At 40.0% G+C, this 16,078-nt stretch overlaps 1 protein-coding gene across 2 annotated transcripts in view; it reads left to right on the top strand.

Annotated features, from left to right (window-relative positions):
• The window catches only part of macrod1 (mono-ADP ribosylhydrolase 1), a 381,584-nt gene extending 369,391 nt beyond the window's left edge, over positions 1–12,193 (top strand). For both annotated transcript variants that reach the window (XM_088343515.1, XM_088343514.1), the window contains one exon: positions 11,903–12,193. In XM_088343515.1, the coding sequence (XP_088199641.1) occupies positions 11,903–11,937 (35 nt within the window). In that variant the 3' untranslated portion in view covers positions 11,938–12,193. The remainder of the gene's footprint in view (positions 1–11,902) is intronic.
• The last annotated feature ends 3,885 nt before the right edge of the window (positions 12,194–16,078 follow it).

Raw genomic sequence — 16,078 nt, 5'->3', positions numbered from 1 at the left:
CAATTTCACTCTTTCTCTCAGCATATTTCTCCTTCTCTATTTCCTCTTTCTCTCTCTCGCTTACACTCACACACACACACATACGGCGTGATGAATTTCAGTCTCTCTCCCTCATGTGCTAATTGCACATCCGGGACGTTGCAGAACTAAAAAAAAAAAAAAAAAAAAAACAATATTATGAAGACAATCATTATGCGCACGCATCTGCAAATAACCTCGCTGTTCTCTCCCACAACTGCTGCACAAACACAAAAATAGACGTCACGCTGATTTCATTTTCACCGACGGGAAGAGAGGCCGAAGCCGTTGATTAAAATGCACATCGCCGAGTTCAGCATGATTAAAACGTGTTATTTGTTTATTTTTATTATTTTTTTAGCTGGCTGATTCTTGAATCCAGGTAAAAACATTTGCTGGTGTCACTTAGGGGCAATCTGTTTGCACGTGGCCATTAACTGCTAATGAGCATGTCAACACAGAATTCTACTACGAGTATATGTGACACGAACCAGGGCCGGAAACAGGATTGAGAACCCAATCGCGTAACGTACTCACAGTTTATTAGGGAGAGGAGGAATGCGCGCACATTTGATCCGGGGATCGATGGTCGCGGAAGTGGATTCAAATCCGAACAAAAGAGTGGACAAAATCAAACAGATCAGGCCGAAGATTAAAAAAGGATCAAACGCAGGCACATTCACAGAACTAGGCATTTCACAGAGTTTAACGGGAGTCTTGCAGAAGTTTCACAGACGCTCTGACAACTAACAGCCGAAAGGACCGCGTTTAAGTACTCCCAAGGAGCAATCTGTCAACGCGTTTCAGCCGGTGTCCATGGGCGGGGCCAATTGGGCGCCGTGGCAACCGTGACAGAACCTGGGGCCACATGGCTGGGACCAATTGGGCGCCATGGCAACCGTGACAATATGACTACAGAAATACTGAAAAATACTACAAAAATACAACAAACGGGTGGTCCATGGATCCCTTTAATACTTTTTGTGATTAAGGGCTGTTTAAAAAAATAATATGATTTAGGAGGCTTCCACTAATGTTTGCTTGATTTTATATAGCCAATGACGCAAAAGGGTAATAATAAATATTGGGGTTTTTATTTTCATTATTATTATTGCTGACCTGTTGTCTTCCCCCTTATAACACTGGATAGTGATACTATAATACAAAAAAACTATAAACTTGATGAAAAAAATGGAAAATTAAATTAGTTTAAAATAAGAGAATTATTTCTTCTATCATATTCATTATGTTGTCAATTAATATTTTCATTTTTTAAAACTGATTTAATGCCTATAACAGTCCATGGTGTCTTGTGAGTTAATGATAGATAGATGGATAGATAGATAGATAGATAGATAGATAGATAGATAGATAGATAGATAGATAGATAGATAGATAGATAGATAGATAGATGCTTTATTCACACTTCCAGCAGTATCCTTATGTTGAAAAATAAAATATTAAAATAAAAGATATAGAACACAAAAATACCCACCATAACGTGTTGATATAGAGTATTTAAATAGTGCTACGGAAAATACACACTGTTATAAAAAATAAGGTAATATGCAAATGTAGGGGTGGGGTTTCATGTGGGCTTTTACTCCCCCGGGTGGAGTTAAAGAGCCTCATGGCATGAGGAAGAAATTATCTCCTCAGTCTGTCCGTGGAACATGACTCGTTATCCTTAATTTTGCCATTTATTTCATAATTTCACTGAATTTTATAGTGCATCATTCTTAAACTTAATTTAGGTCCATGTCCTTATGTTTGGAAACAAAATCCTGCACATTGTCAAGGAGACTTGCACTTGCAGTATTCCTTTTCTCATTGAGCTTATTCAGCATTTGGTTTTGTTGCGCTCATGCAGGACATTTAGCTTGCAGCAAAGCTGTGTCCAGGGATTCTTTTTAGAGGGGAGGGGTGGTCCGAAAGTTAATAAAAAGAGGGGACCTGTTACCTGTGCAAATTTACTCTCATTATTAAAATTAATATCGTCAAAATGACAAAATAAATAAAGACATGCATTTCCTTTTTTTCCCCCTCAGGTATATTTTTGAGTTTATATTTGGGAAACAACTTCAATATGTTTTTTTTTTATGACCATATTCTTTTGATTCTACTCAAGTAAAGATTTTGTTTACCTTTACTGTGCTCAGCCTTATTATTACATTTCAACACGCTATTTATTTTATTTCATTTATTTTAACCTGGGCTTAATTTGAACACATCAAAATCCAATCACAGCTATAGAAGTCAATTTAACTGTGTTTGAAGCAACACCATAAAAACTACCAATTGGGCTGTTTTATTTTGAATAACCTCTCAAAATCGGCCATTTTATTGACAAGATAAAATAAAATAGTGACATTTTTTTATTAGGTATTTAAATATACTATATTTTCCGCACTATAAAGTGCACCACATTATACAAAACTCAATTCCAATGAAGTTGGGAAAGTGTGTTAATTGCAAATAAAAATTGATCCAAGTAAATTGCAAATTCTTTTCAACCCATATTTAAATGAATGCACAGCAAAGACAACATATTTATTGTCTTCACTCATAAACTTTATTGTTTTGGGAGAAAATCATCAACTCTGTAATTTGATGACAGCAACACGTGCCAAAATAGTTGGGACAGGTGTCAATAACTACTCAGAAAGTGGATGAATGGAAATCAACCAACTATTTGCAGGTGAACAGATGAATTAGCAACAGGTGAGAGTTGTTACTGGGTATAAAAAAGGGAGACCCGAACAAGCTAAGTCATTCACATGCAAGGATGGGGCGAGGTTCACCTCTTTGTGAACAACTGCGTGAGCAAATTGTTGAACAGTTTAAAAACAACATTCCTCAAAGTACAATTGCAAGGAATTTAGGGATATCATCATCTACAGTCCATAATATTGTGAAAAGGTTCAGGGAATCTGGAGAAATCACTGTGCGTAAACGGCATGGCCGTAAACCATTATTGAATGCCCGTGACCTCCGAGCCCTCAAGCGGTACTGCATTAAGAACCGACATCAATGTGTAAAGGACATCACCACATGGGCTCAGGAACACTTTGGAAAACCACTGTCAGTCAATACAGTTCGACGCTATATCCGTAAGTGTGGGTTAAAACTTTATGTTGCAAAGCGTAAGCCATTCATCAACAACATCCAGAAACGCCGCAGGGTTCTCTGGGCCCGAGCCCATCTAAAATGGACTGATACAAAGTGGAAAAGTGTTCTGTGGTCTGATGAGTCAGTTTTCCAAATTGTGTTTGGAAATTGTGGACGTCGTGTCCTCCGGTCCAAAGAAGAACAGAACCACCCAGACTGTTATGCACGCAAAGTGCAAAAGCCAGCATCTGTGATGGTATGGGGGTGCATGAGTGGCCAAGGAATGGGTAACCTGCACATCTGTGAAGGCACCATTAATGCAGAAAAGTACATTCAGGTTTTGGAACAAAGTATGTTGCCATCCAAACAGAATCTTTACCATGGGCGCCCTTGCTTCTTCCAGCAGGATAATGCCAAGCCACACACTGCACGTCTCACGACAGCGTGGCTTCGTAGTAAGAGGGTGCGGGTGCTTGACTGGCCTGCCTGCAGTCCTGACCTGTCTCCCATTGAAAATGTGTGGCGCATTATAAAGCGCAGAATAAGACAAAGGAGACCCCGGACTGTTGAACAGCTGAAGCTGTACATAAAGCAAGAATGGGAAAGGATTCCACTATCAACGATTCAACAACTAGTCTCCTCACTTCCTAAACGTTTATTGAGTGTTATTAAAAGGAAAGGTGATGTAACACAATGGTGAAGAAGCCCCTTTCCCAACTACTTTGGCACTTGTTGCAATTATAAAATTCTAGGTTTATCATTATTTGCTTATGGAAATAAAGTTTATGAGTTTGAACATGGATAATCTTGTCTTTGTGGTGTATTCATTTAAATATGGGTTAGAAAAGGTTTGCAAGTCATTCTATTCTAATTTTACTGACATTTTAAACTTTTTCCCAACTTCAATGGAATTGACTTTTGTAAAGTGGAACTCCCAAAACAGTCTTATGTGATATATTTTTCATAAACAAGACACACTGGACTATAAGGCCCATGGAGGTACCTGTCATGAACCAGAACAGGATCAGGACCCAAACGCGTGACATTCTCACACAAGCCTTTTATTTTATAGGAAATAGGGAGTCATGCACGTTAAGCAGCGGTCTGGTGTGGAAAGACAGGAAGCCAGAGATTAGCTCGTTAACAAATTTCTGCCCCGCAAGACGTGGGTTTCGACTCGGTCCTGTTCTTGTTGGTATGTCCTGTCCGGTATTGTTCCCGTTTTTTTTGTCCTGTTTAATTTTGGTTTCCAGTTTTGTTTCTGTCTATTCTTGTCCTGTTTATTATTTTCTCCAGGTTTTGTTCCCGTCTAGTTTGTCCTGTTTCATTTTTTATCCTGTCTGTCCCGTCCTGTCCGGTATCGACCCCATCAGTCTGATATCTGCTCGGGCAATTGGTATCGATCTCGCCGGCCTCCGGCTTTCTGTCATTTCACACCATACTGCTGCCCAACGTTCATGACTCCCCATTTCCCGTCAAATAAAAGGCTTGTGTAAGTAACGTCACGCGTTTGGGTCCTGATCCTGTTCTGGTTCATGACAGTTTATAAGCAAAAAAAAAATACAATAGCATTAAAAACGTTAACACTACTGGATATGTGATAAATATTTGACATAATTTTATTTAGAAATTTGCAACAAATTATTCCTGCCAAAGACGGTTTAAAGCAGCCATGTCAAACAGACAGCTTGCGGGCCTGATCCAGCCCGTTGGATTAATATCTCCGGCCTGCAATACATTTCTGAGTATGTCAGAAAAGAACCAATCTTTAGAACACTTCTATCAAACGTTATGATTTTTTTTGTTTTCAATTGGTCTCTTCATTTTCTTCATGTTGAGGTTTTTGAGTTTTTCCTTGCCCTCATGTTGGTTCCAGATCAGGGGATGGTGTAACAATAGTCTGAAATAAGTCTGTGCAATAACCTGTGCAGCCCTTTGAGACTCTTTGTGATTAAGGGCTATACAAATAAAAATGACTTGACTTGAATGGATGAAAACCAAATGCTTTATCCGGCCGCTAGAGGCCAGTGTTGAGTTTGTATGGCCTGGTGAGTTGGTTCAGGTGTAAAATACCGAAAAACAAAGCTTAAAATGTGGGGTTTGAATTATTTCACGATCCAGCCCATCTGATAACATAAAGTCCGTATCCGGCCCCACAGCCTGGTTTGAAGTCATTAACTCGTCCTCTGAGTTAGATAACATAACATTTACCTTAGCTTCTGCTTAGCTAAAGCTGTGTAATAAACATGCTAATCCTCAGGTTTAATCTGTTGTCCAAAAAAAACCCCTCAAATGTAATATATTTTGTTTATATTGCGTTAATGTAGCAGGCAAGGGTCTCTTGGAGTCTCCACTTGTTGCTAAGCAACAGCTCAGTAAAAGTACAATGTGAGAGAAAACGTTTTCACTTTCAAGCGCCGTGTTTGTCTACAAACGGGGAAGAATGAAGCTCTTGACCACACGTTGCTTCTGAAAGGATTTGATTAGAGATTTCTTCTTTTTTTTTTGGTCTGTGTAAGGCACAGGTGTCAAACAGGCGGCCCGCGGGCCGGATCAGGCCCTCTAAGGGGTTGAATCCGGCCCGCGAGACAACACTGAGAGAAGCGCAAGAGAAAAACAAGCTGCAGGTTGAAATATGTCAACTTGATTTTGCCAAAGCCAGGTGCCTCGAACAAAGACACTGTACTTGTATTTATTTCTCTCTTTCTCTCTCTCTTTCTTTTCCACCCCTTTTCTCCTGCTCTGTCTCTGTCTCTTTCACCCTCTGTGTCTCTCTTTTTCTCCTGCTTTGTTGTTCTTTGTCCCTTTCTCTCTCTATGTCTTTTAACCTCTCTTTCTCTAACTTCCTTTTTTCCTTTTCTCTTTCTCTCTTCATACCCTTCGCGCTTTCTTTTCTCTTTTCTCTCCTTCTGTCTTTCTATTTCTCTTTGGATTTTTTTCTTCCTCTCCCTTTCTTTTCCCCCTTTCTCACGGCTGTTTGTCTTTAGTTTCTCTCTCTCTCTCTCTCTCTCTCTGTCTCTGTCTTTTAACCTCTTTTGCTCGAACTTCCTTTTTTTCTTTTCTCTCTTTTCTCTTTCTCTCTTCATACCCTTCGCGCTTTCTTTTCTCTTTTCTCTCCCTCTGTCTTTCTATTTCTCTTTGGATTTCTTTCTTCCTCTCCCTTTCTCTTCCCCCTTTCTCACGGCTTTTTATCTTTTGTTTCTCACGCTCTCTCTCTCTCTCTCTCTCTCTGTCTTTTAACCTCTTTTGCTCGAACTTCCTTTTTTCCTTTTCTCTCTTTTCTCTTTCTCTTCATACCCTTTGCGCTTTCTTTTCTATTTTCTATCCTTCTGTCTTTCTATTTCTCTTTGGATTTCTTTCTTCCTCTCCCTTTCTTTTCCCCCTCTCTCACGGCTTTTTATCTTTTGTTTCTCACGCTCTCTCTCTCTCTCTCTGTCTTTTAACCTCTTTTGCTCGAACTTCCTTTTTTCCTTTTCTCTCTTTTCTCTTTCTCTTCCTACCCTTTGCGCTTTCTTTTCTCTTTTCTCTCCTTCTGTCTTTCTATTTCTCTTTGGATTTCTTTCTTCCTCTCCCTTTCTTTTCCCCCTCTCTCACAGCTTTTTATCTTTTGTTTCTCACGGTCTCTCCGTCCCTCTCTTTTTCTTTCTTTGTCCCGCCCTATCTCCTTTTCCCTTCCTCTTTCTCTTATTTCTTTATCTCTTTTCTTTCTCTTTAATCTACTAGTCCGGCCCACGACAGAATATTTGTTCTATCGTTTGGTTTAAATGAGTTTGACGCCCCTGCTGTAAGGAGATGATTATGCTGAGAAGGGGTCAGCTTTTTGATTTGAGCCTTGCCACAGAAAGTATTTCATTTACTAGTTTAGCATTGGAAATGATGCATCTGCTGTAGAAATGATCAAAAATATAGGATCATTGTTGGACAGATAATAGCAAAAAATATTAGTACAGTAAGTTGGCTTCGACAAACAAACAGAAAAAGAGTGGTAGTAAGAAGCTTATATTCCCTACCCCTTCATCTTCCCCATTAAATACACCAATGATATAACAACAATTGTAATAATATTAATAATAACAGTTATGATATAACAATAGCAACAATAACACAAAGTTAACCATAGTTCTAGACGCACTATTCCCAATCTCTCGTATCACTCATACCCCATTTTCTTCATCTCTGTATTCCGCCAGTAATGTTTTGTGTATTTAAATTTGAACAAGTGAATAGTTGGACATTGTTTGAACTCGTCTTGTAAATTGTTCCAAAGTTTGACTCCACACACGGACACACACATACTTTTCCTGGTGGTTCTCACCTTTGGGATTATGAATTTACTACAGCCCCTTAAGTTATAATTTCCCTCTTTCCGAATGAATAATTTATGGATGTTTTCTGGCACTTTGTTTTTGTTGACCTTAACTAGCAGTTGTGCAGTGAAAAATTGTACTAAATCATCTAATTTTAATAATTTGGACTGCAGGAATAAAATATGAGTATGATCTTGATATCCTACCCTGTTAATGGTTGTAGTTGCACGTTTTGGGAGGATTATCGCTGCCAAAGGTGTCCCAACTCAATCTTAGGTTTAGGGGCAATGTTCTCGTTTGCCCGGGACGCAACTTTTTCCGACACAAAATTGTCATTATTACCCGATTATTTTGATTTTTAACAAAGATTTACCGCACTCCAAACTTTTCGTCAGGCAGATCTGCCATTGTTGTTTTAGTCTCACGGTTGGAGTTTTCGTCTGCACGCCGATCTCGGCACACGAGATCTCGTTGCTTCGATATTACGTCAATGTTGTGGTGGTTGTCGGCGATTTAAGGTGAAAATCAACACAAAATCTGTCATTTTTTCAGTGTCAGTAATAAGTCAAAACATAATGCCGAAAGTGATAATAACGGCAATGATTCCGGCACGAAAAAACGGCGGAGAAATTCTTCGGAAGATCGCTAGGAAAACACGAGAGGCAAGGAAAACACGTGTGTCGACGAAAAAAAAATAAAAAAAATAATACTCCTAAAAGATAAGGACTTTTCTGCCAAAATGGACTTAATTTTTTTCCTGGTGACGCTATGAGGAGGATGATAATGGATTGGACCTTGAGAAGGCATTTCAACTGTGGCGTGACAGCAAACCACGAAGAATATATGAAAAAATCTGAAGTGATAGCTGCTTTGTATTACCAATTCACTGTGATGAAAACTGCATGAATATATAAACTAATATTTCAGCAATAATATTTTGTATAATTTACAATATTGTGAACTGAAAATTCTGAAGTGACAACTGATTTGTATTACCAATTAACTGTGATGATTAAAACGGAATGAAAATATAGATTAATATAATTATTTCAGCAATATTATTTTGAATAATGTGCAATATTGTTGTGAACTAAAAAATCTTGAAGTGATAACTGATTTGTATTACCAAAAAACTGTGATGATTAAAACTAAACGAATATATAGATTCATATTACATATTTGTCGCTGATTTACAATGTCAACCTCGATAACACTAAATTTTGGGGACCCATAGATCTCTGTTGGGACCCATAGATTTTTGAGCATGCGAGTCCCCGGGACCCATTACTTTTCACAGGTAAAATGAACCCTGTTTAAGGGGATTACTTTTTCACATAGGGGCAGGTAGGTTTTGATTTTTTTAGTGCCTTAATAAATAAGATTACAAAACTGTTTTTTTTTATTTCCTGGGGTTGTCTCTGTGAGATGTTAAAATTGTTTGATGATCTGAAACATGCCCTGGGATTGGCTGGCAACCAGTTCAGGGTGTCCCCTGCCCACTGCCCGATGATTGCTGGGATGGGCTCCAGCACCCCCGCGACCCTACTGAGGATAAGCGGTGCAACTAATGAGATGAGATCTGAAACATTTGTGAGTGATATACTGCAAAAAACACAGAAATCAGGAAGGGGGCAAATACTTTTTCACGCCACTGTATGTGAGACACGGTGGTGTCAACTTTTACTGTTCACTGCATACGTTCCATACGATGTATAAACTTGAAACGTCTCCTACGCTCCCTGCATATAAATAGCGAGCGATCTATCCCCAAAGCCTGCTAGCTAGCTCTCTGATGGTTGCCGTCGACTACAAGGCCGCTGGGAAAAGAAAAGGAATAAAGTTTTTCTTTAATGTAAAATTGAACACGCTTGCTTTGATTCCCTGACTGTGCCGGTCTGAAACTGAAGAAAAACATACTTTAAAGGACAGTTTGTGTTACTTAGCACCTCCTAGTGGTAGAAAAAACATTGAAAACTACATTTATTTAACACAATGAGGAAAAATACACAACTATCATATGAATGTATTGTATATTTTTTCCAAGCCCAGCAGAAATACAGTATATGTTTTTACTAAATCATAAAAGATCATCAGAACATCGAACAATTACCGTAAATTCCAGGCTATAAGCCGCTACTTTTTTCCCAAACTTTCAACCCTGCGGCTTATTCAGTGATGCGGCTGTAATTTTTCTAACGGCCGCCAGCGGCGCTCGAGCACAAGAGGTAAGATATAGACTGCAACTTCTTAGCTTATGCACAAATTAAATTAGCGTAGACATATCCTCATCATGCAAATTTCAAAAAGAAAGGCACATGACGCAACTTTAAAGCTAAACGCAATCGAGCAGTCCGATACAAAACAGAGCTACTGCACGTAAACTATACTTTGCGAGCGTGATGCTAGCGCGTTTTCAGACAAGGGAGCGTGGGACATCGTCTTTATGAAAAAGTCTCTTCCCCATACTGAAGGAAGACGACTTTGATGACGTCAGCTATAACGAGGAAGATAAGGACGGTTTACCATGCTTATCACAAGTACGTTATGTTTTTCTTAACAGAGCTGCTTACTGTGTTGCGAGCGTGTTGCTAGTAGCGTTTTGCTACCCTTCACAGGCACGGTTTGGGATGAAAGTTATAATATTATTATTAAAGCTTTGAAAACTCTCTCAGTGCACCGTCTTTCTTTGTAAATATGAGTAACCATGTATAATATGTATTTGCAACTGTATTTTTTGTAATGTATTTACTTTAGAAACTTATTCTGATGTTTTGCACAAGCAAATGAGAAAGAAGGGGTGGGGCAAACGCGGGCTGACGGGAAGTGGAGTAAAGTTGAGACGTGTTTGTGGACGCGGTCGACAATAGTGGATATATATTTTTCCCACCCTTACCTTTGGAAATATACACCTTCTTCCTTGGATTACTTTCAACGGGCACCCGGACTCAGGGTGCTCGTTGAAAGTAATCCAAGGTCTACATTAAATGTTAAGTACCGGTATCATTTTCCGTTCATTTTGCCGGCTGTGTTTTTTGGACTGTACAGGGTATGGGTTAATTTCGTGTATGTATTGCGTTTTTTCAATGTGGGCGCATGCGGCTAATATACAGGTGCGGCTTGTGTATGTACAAAATCGGTTTTCCTCCCGAAATGTGGTGGGTGCGGCTTATAATCAGGTGCACTCTATAGTCCGGAATTTACGGTACATGTTAAAACGAGATTAGCCCTTAATAGATATAAACAAAATGCACATAATGTAAAGAAAAAACAAATAATTAAGGAAATAATAAAAACATTAGTTTGCCTTGTTTCCTCCTGTTTCTTGAAAAACTGATCCAATGACGTCCGATATAACTAGCTTTCGACAATCCGTCTTTTCCGAGTGATTCCTTTCCATAAATTCTGAGACTTCGTGCGATTTTGCTAAAATGTCTTCATTTTGGGCTTTTGGAATGATGGGTGCATTCTCCTCCCTGCTATCTTGCCGGAAACGCTACTCCTCCTCCTCTGCAAACTCTGAACTGTGACGGTGACCTGAAGAGCATGCTGGGATAACGCATGTGAACTGAGTCGCACAGCAGATTCAAAGCAATAGTTAGTTTGTTTATGTTGGGGAAACCCTGGGAAGGGCAAATAGCAGCATGTACTGTACTGTACTGTATTTTTCACTTCGCAACTAGAGGCTATATTTTCCTTGTAAGCTACTTTGTGACCTGAAACTTTCATATGTAGAGACATTCGTAAGTAGAGGTACCGCTGAATTTAAATGACAAGCTAATTAACAGCCCCACAGAAGACCCTGGTTAAAAAATTAAGATCATATTGCTCGCTAGCTGTTAGCATTGAGTTGCTGTGTAGTTTCAGGGTTCGTTCAGGTGTTTGAAATCCTTAAAAATGCCTGAATTTTAACGTTTTAGACTTCCTTTTTTTCCCAACTTCTTTATACAACATCATAATTCGTAATATAATGCATCAGAGCATGTGAGCCGTTTGAGAGCCGGCTCTCTTTAATGAGTCGAGCCGAAAAAGCCGGTTCTCTAAAACGAGACGGACTTCCTTTCACTACATAACTACCACATGAAATCCGAGGCGGCAGGTGCATGCGCACAGTAGCATCGAACCGCTCGCTTCATTTGCAACGAAAAAAAACGATACCGAGATAGAGGCTACCTCGGCTAACTCGTTTGACTTGATTGATTTGCGGGGTACACCGGATGGTACCCATAATTGACAAATTTGCGTTTTTCCGTACGGATTTTCTTATACGTCGTACACGTCTTAAAATACATAATAAGCATACTTTGTACGGCAAAAACGTACAGGTTGACAGGTATGCTGATTGCTACCTGAGCACTAGAATGCTAATGCTAATTTTCAATGATATAGTATCATTCATGCACGTAAACCCATTTTGCTAATAATCCTAATCCCCGGTGCTTGTTTAACTAATCTCAATCTTTGCTTTGCAGAACCAACAGAAAGCCCCTTGATGAGCAAACTGTGAGAGTGTCTTCTTGACCACCCCCCACTTTCCCCCTCGCTGTAGGCAGATGAAGACCTCTAGCAGCAGGAAGATGACTCATAAGTAGGCAATTGCTTTTTATTTTTTTGGTTTTCTTTGCCCTCGCTCAGCTCAGCGAGCGCCAATTTTCTTTCCGCTTTTTTTTCCGTCCTCAAATTAATCGTAAGCGTAGCAAAGTCAGAATCGTGGCATCTCCATCATCAGCATGAGCTTCAGACGATCAATAGGAGGATCTTATTAAAGCTCATCACGCAGATTCCTTGTGTATGAATTGATTATTTCTCCTTGTTTGCAGGTCACCGACCTGCAATCCGAATACTCTCGGGTGGATTGTCTTTTCTTTTAGAAGCAGGGGTCTCAAACTGAGCAGCCCAGGGGCCAATTTCGGCTGGTAGGATGATCCATTGAGGCCCCTGCTTTAGTGTTACGTAACAGCGTCATTTTTTTCAGTAACGGGGTAATATACCAGCTCAGTAGCCTAGATGGTAAGGCGCCCGCTTTGAGACTGGGAGGTCGCTGGTTCGCGCCTCGGCCGAGTCATACCTAAGACTTATAACATTGGTAAAATGGCGGCGCCCTCTGTTGGCTGCGGCTGCATCGGCTCGCTACAACGGGTCAGGTGTATCGACATTTCGTTCTGTGTACATTGTTACACAGAATGACAATACAAAGGAAATTATTATTATTATAACGCGTTACTTTTTACCAGAGGTGGGTAGTAAAGGACAGGGTTGGGTAGGGTTGCTTTAATAATAATAATATAATAATAATAATTTCCTTGTATTGTCATTCTGTGTAACAATGTACACAGAACGAAATGTCGATTGCATCTGACCCGATGCAGCCGCAGCCAAGAGAGGGCGCCGCCGACCACTTTTTAAGTCTTAGGAATGACTCGGCCGGGGCGCGAACCCGAACCTCCCAGTCTCAAAGCGGGCGCCTTACCATCTAGGCTACTAATTACTTTTGGATTACTCCAATACCAAATATGCTAATAAAAGACAAAAGAAATTAAATAAAATGATGACTCACAACACGTGGTAAGCTTTCTCTCCTGGCTTTGATCTCCGGCAAAACTAACATAAAATGCGACAGAAACAAAATGAAAATAAATCCAAACAGCTTGCCAACATCATTTTTGCCATTCCATGTGTTCCGTTACTCCCCAAGCCTGCACAAAATTGAGTCATTTTATTCATATTTAGTTTCTTTTGTCTTTTATTAGCATATTTGGTATTGGAGTAATCCAAAAGTAAATGAGAGTAATCAAGTTAAAGTAACCCTACCCAACCCTGTTTATAGAGCTCATCTCATCTCATCTCATTAGCCGTACCGCTTATCCTCATTAGGGTCGCGGGGGGGCTGGAGCCCATCTCAGCCATCTCCGGGCAGTGGGCAGGGGACACCCTGAACTGGTTGCCAGCCAATCGCAGGGCACACAGGGACAGACAACTCATTCGCTCATTCACACCTAGGGACAATTTGGACCGGCCAATTCACCTGAAATGCATGTTTTTGGAACGTGGGAGGAAACCGGAGTGCCCGGAGGAAACCCACGCAAGCACGGGGAGAACATACAAACTCCGCACAGGAAGTCTGGAGCTGGATTTGAACCCACGACAGGTTCCCATGACATGAACTGTGCCGCACAAGCGCTAACCACTGCGCCGCCGTGCTGCCCTGTTTATAGAGCTATTTATTTTTAATTTCGGAGCCTCTTTTGGTCTATAATAAATATATTTCTGAATATATACACCTTGTAATGAATTCGTTTTTCTATGACTAGTTTTGTTTTTTTGGGAAAAAAAATAAATAAATAATCTTAATCTTAATAAAATAAAGAAATCCCTCTAAAAATAACAATTTTGTGATAATGTCACAGTTGCCATGGCGCCCTATTGGCCCCGCCCGTGTGGCGCCAGCTGCGGATCATTAACAGATTGGCTTTCCGTCTTTTTAAGCTCAGTGCGCTCTCTCTTACTTTGTCAGTCCGTCAATGGACTTCTGCACCGCAAGACGTGGGTTCTGATTTGGTCCTGTTTTCCTGTTGGTACTTCCAATCCGGTATTGTTCCCGACCATTTCTGTCCTGTTTAATATTCTCTCTGTTTAATGTTTGGTATATTAAATATAATTAATATAATTAATAATTAATTAATAATATATGGTATTGGAGTAATCCAAAAGTAATTGAAAGTAATCCAGTTAAAGTAACCCTACCCAACCCTGGTAACGAAGTACATTTACACTGTTACATTTACTTGAGTAAGTTTTGGGAGATTTTATACTCCTAGGAGTATTTTGAAATATCTCTACTTTTACTTTTACTTGAGTAAATTTGTGAAGAAAAAGCGGTACCTTTACTCCGCTACATTAGGCAACATTGAAGTCGTTACTTCGTTCCCTCCTTAACTATTTTTTCCCTTTTGATCTTCTTTTTCCTCTTTTTTTTCCTTTTTTCATGCTTCTTTTTTTCATTTTTGTCACGACCAGAACATGCAGTGGACCCAAATGCGTAACGTTTCTTTATTAAGGGATCAGGGAAGTCAGTGCGAGAGGAAAAAGACAGCGATCGGGTGCTCGCTGGGCAGGAGGAGCATGAAGCCCTCGCGGCCGGTGACAGGTGGCAAGTCTGGTAGCCGGGACATGACAGCGAAGCGTGGTCGTGGATCGGAAGCAAGTCGTGTAGCAGGGACAGGAGAACGAAGCGTGGTCGAGAATCGGAAGCAAGTCAGGTAACCCGAGATGATCGGGAAGCCAGGGACAGGGGATCGGTACGGGAAACGGGGGACAGAATACGGCAGGACTCAGGAACAGGTCGGAATCAAAGGGGAGCCAGAGTCAAAAAGTGCTTGCCTCGCATGTGCTGAGGTTTGCTGACAGACTGACAAAGAGTGACAGAAATGAAGTCTTTAAATAGGGAGAAGGATTATTAGGGAATGAGTGGCAGCTAGGGCTGAGAGAGTGAGGGAAATCTGGCGGCAAGTGACAGAATCTTGACAATTTTTGTTTTAGTTTTCTTTCTTTCACTTCTTAATTTTCTTTTACTTTGTTTGCTGTTTTTATTTCCATCTTTCCTTTTTCCTCTTTTTTTATTCCTTTTTTTCCTCTCAAAACTCCAGGCAAGTAAATTAGGAGAAAGTATTGTAGTTTGGTCACTTTGAGTTCCCGTAGTTTGTATCTTTCATTGTGCTTTGTAGCACTCATTTTTAGTCACACGACATAAAGTTTTAAAATTATTATTACAAGTTATAGATTCATTTATTATCATCCATCATTTATTATTACTAATTGATATATTTTTACATTAATTTTTGATTCATTTATTTGTTCGATCTAGTTTTGGGTAGCAATTTTAAAACCAAAAAGATATTTAGGAACAGTGCAATATTTGTATCAGCGCATTTTGCTGGATTAACCGATTTGGCCCCTAGCTCCAATGGTCCCCAAGTCAATCGAGTTTGGACCTCCGTTTTGGAGAAAAGCGACATTTATCTATCTTTTTCATTCAGTATTTTAATAGTGACAGTGTTACGGCATGAAGGAAATTTTCCACAAAAAGTCAAGATAACTTGTTTGATGTTACGGCTCTTTTTGCTAGCAGCACCCAGTCTGTAATTTTCAAGATTTATGGCATCTCGCAAAGGAGTTGTCGTACACCTTCCGTAACGGCGTCGATTTATCGCGCCTTCGAAAAACAGAAAGAGCTCCATTTATGATGGCCAGACCGTGTTTCTACTCTACTCCACTCAAGTATTTGTCGCTGCAGTTGCACAATTTTGGTCTCCATTTTTCCCCGGGTACAAATAAAAGCCTTTAAAATTGGTGTCCGCCTACCTAGGTTATTGCTAATGCTACAACGTAGCGGTGCTCGATGCTCTAATCTCTTTTATAATAAACCAGGTTAAGTTGACCTGTGCTTGTGTTATACTTCACAAACTCTTGGCAATAGCAATTAGCCGCTAACAGGAGTTACCATTGACATCCTTTTCTACACTTATTTACCGTAAATTCCGGACTATAAGACGCTACTTTTTCCCCAAACTTTCAACCCTGCGGCTTATTCAGTGATGCAGCCAATTTATGTAATTTTTCTAACGGACGCCAGCGGCGCTCGCGTACAA

This window comes from Urocampus carinirostris, chromosome 9, assembly GCF_059441175.1.
Source record: "Urocampus carinirostris isolate Australia breed hairy pipefish chromosome 9, RoL_Ucar_1.0, whole genome shotgun sequence".
Lineage (NCBI taxonomy): Eukaryota > Metazoa > Chordata > Actinopteri > Syngnathiformes > Syngnathidae > Urocampus > Urocampus carinirostris.
This window is presented reverse-complemented; position numbering and strand designations above follow the sequence as displayed.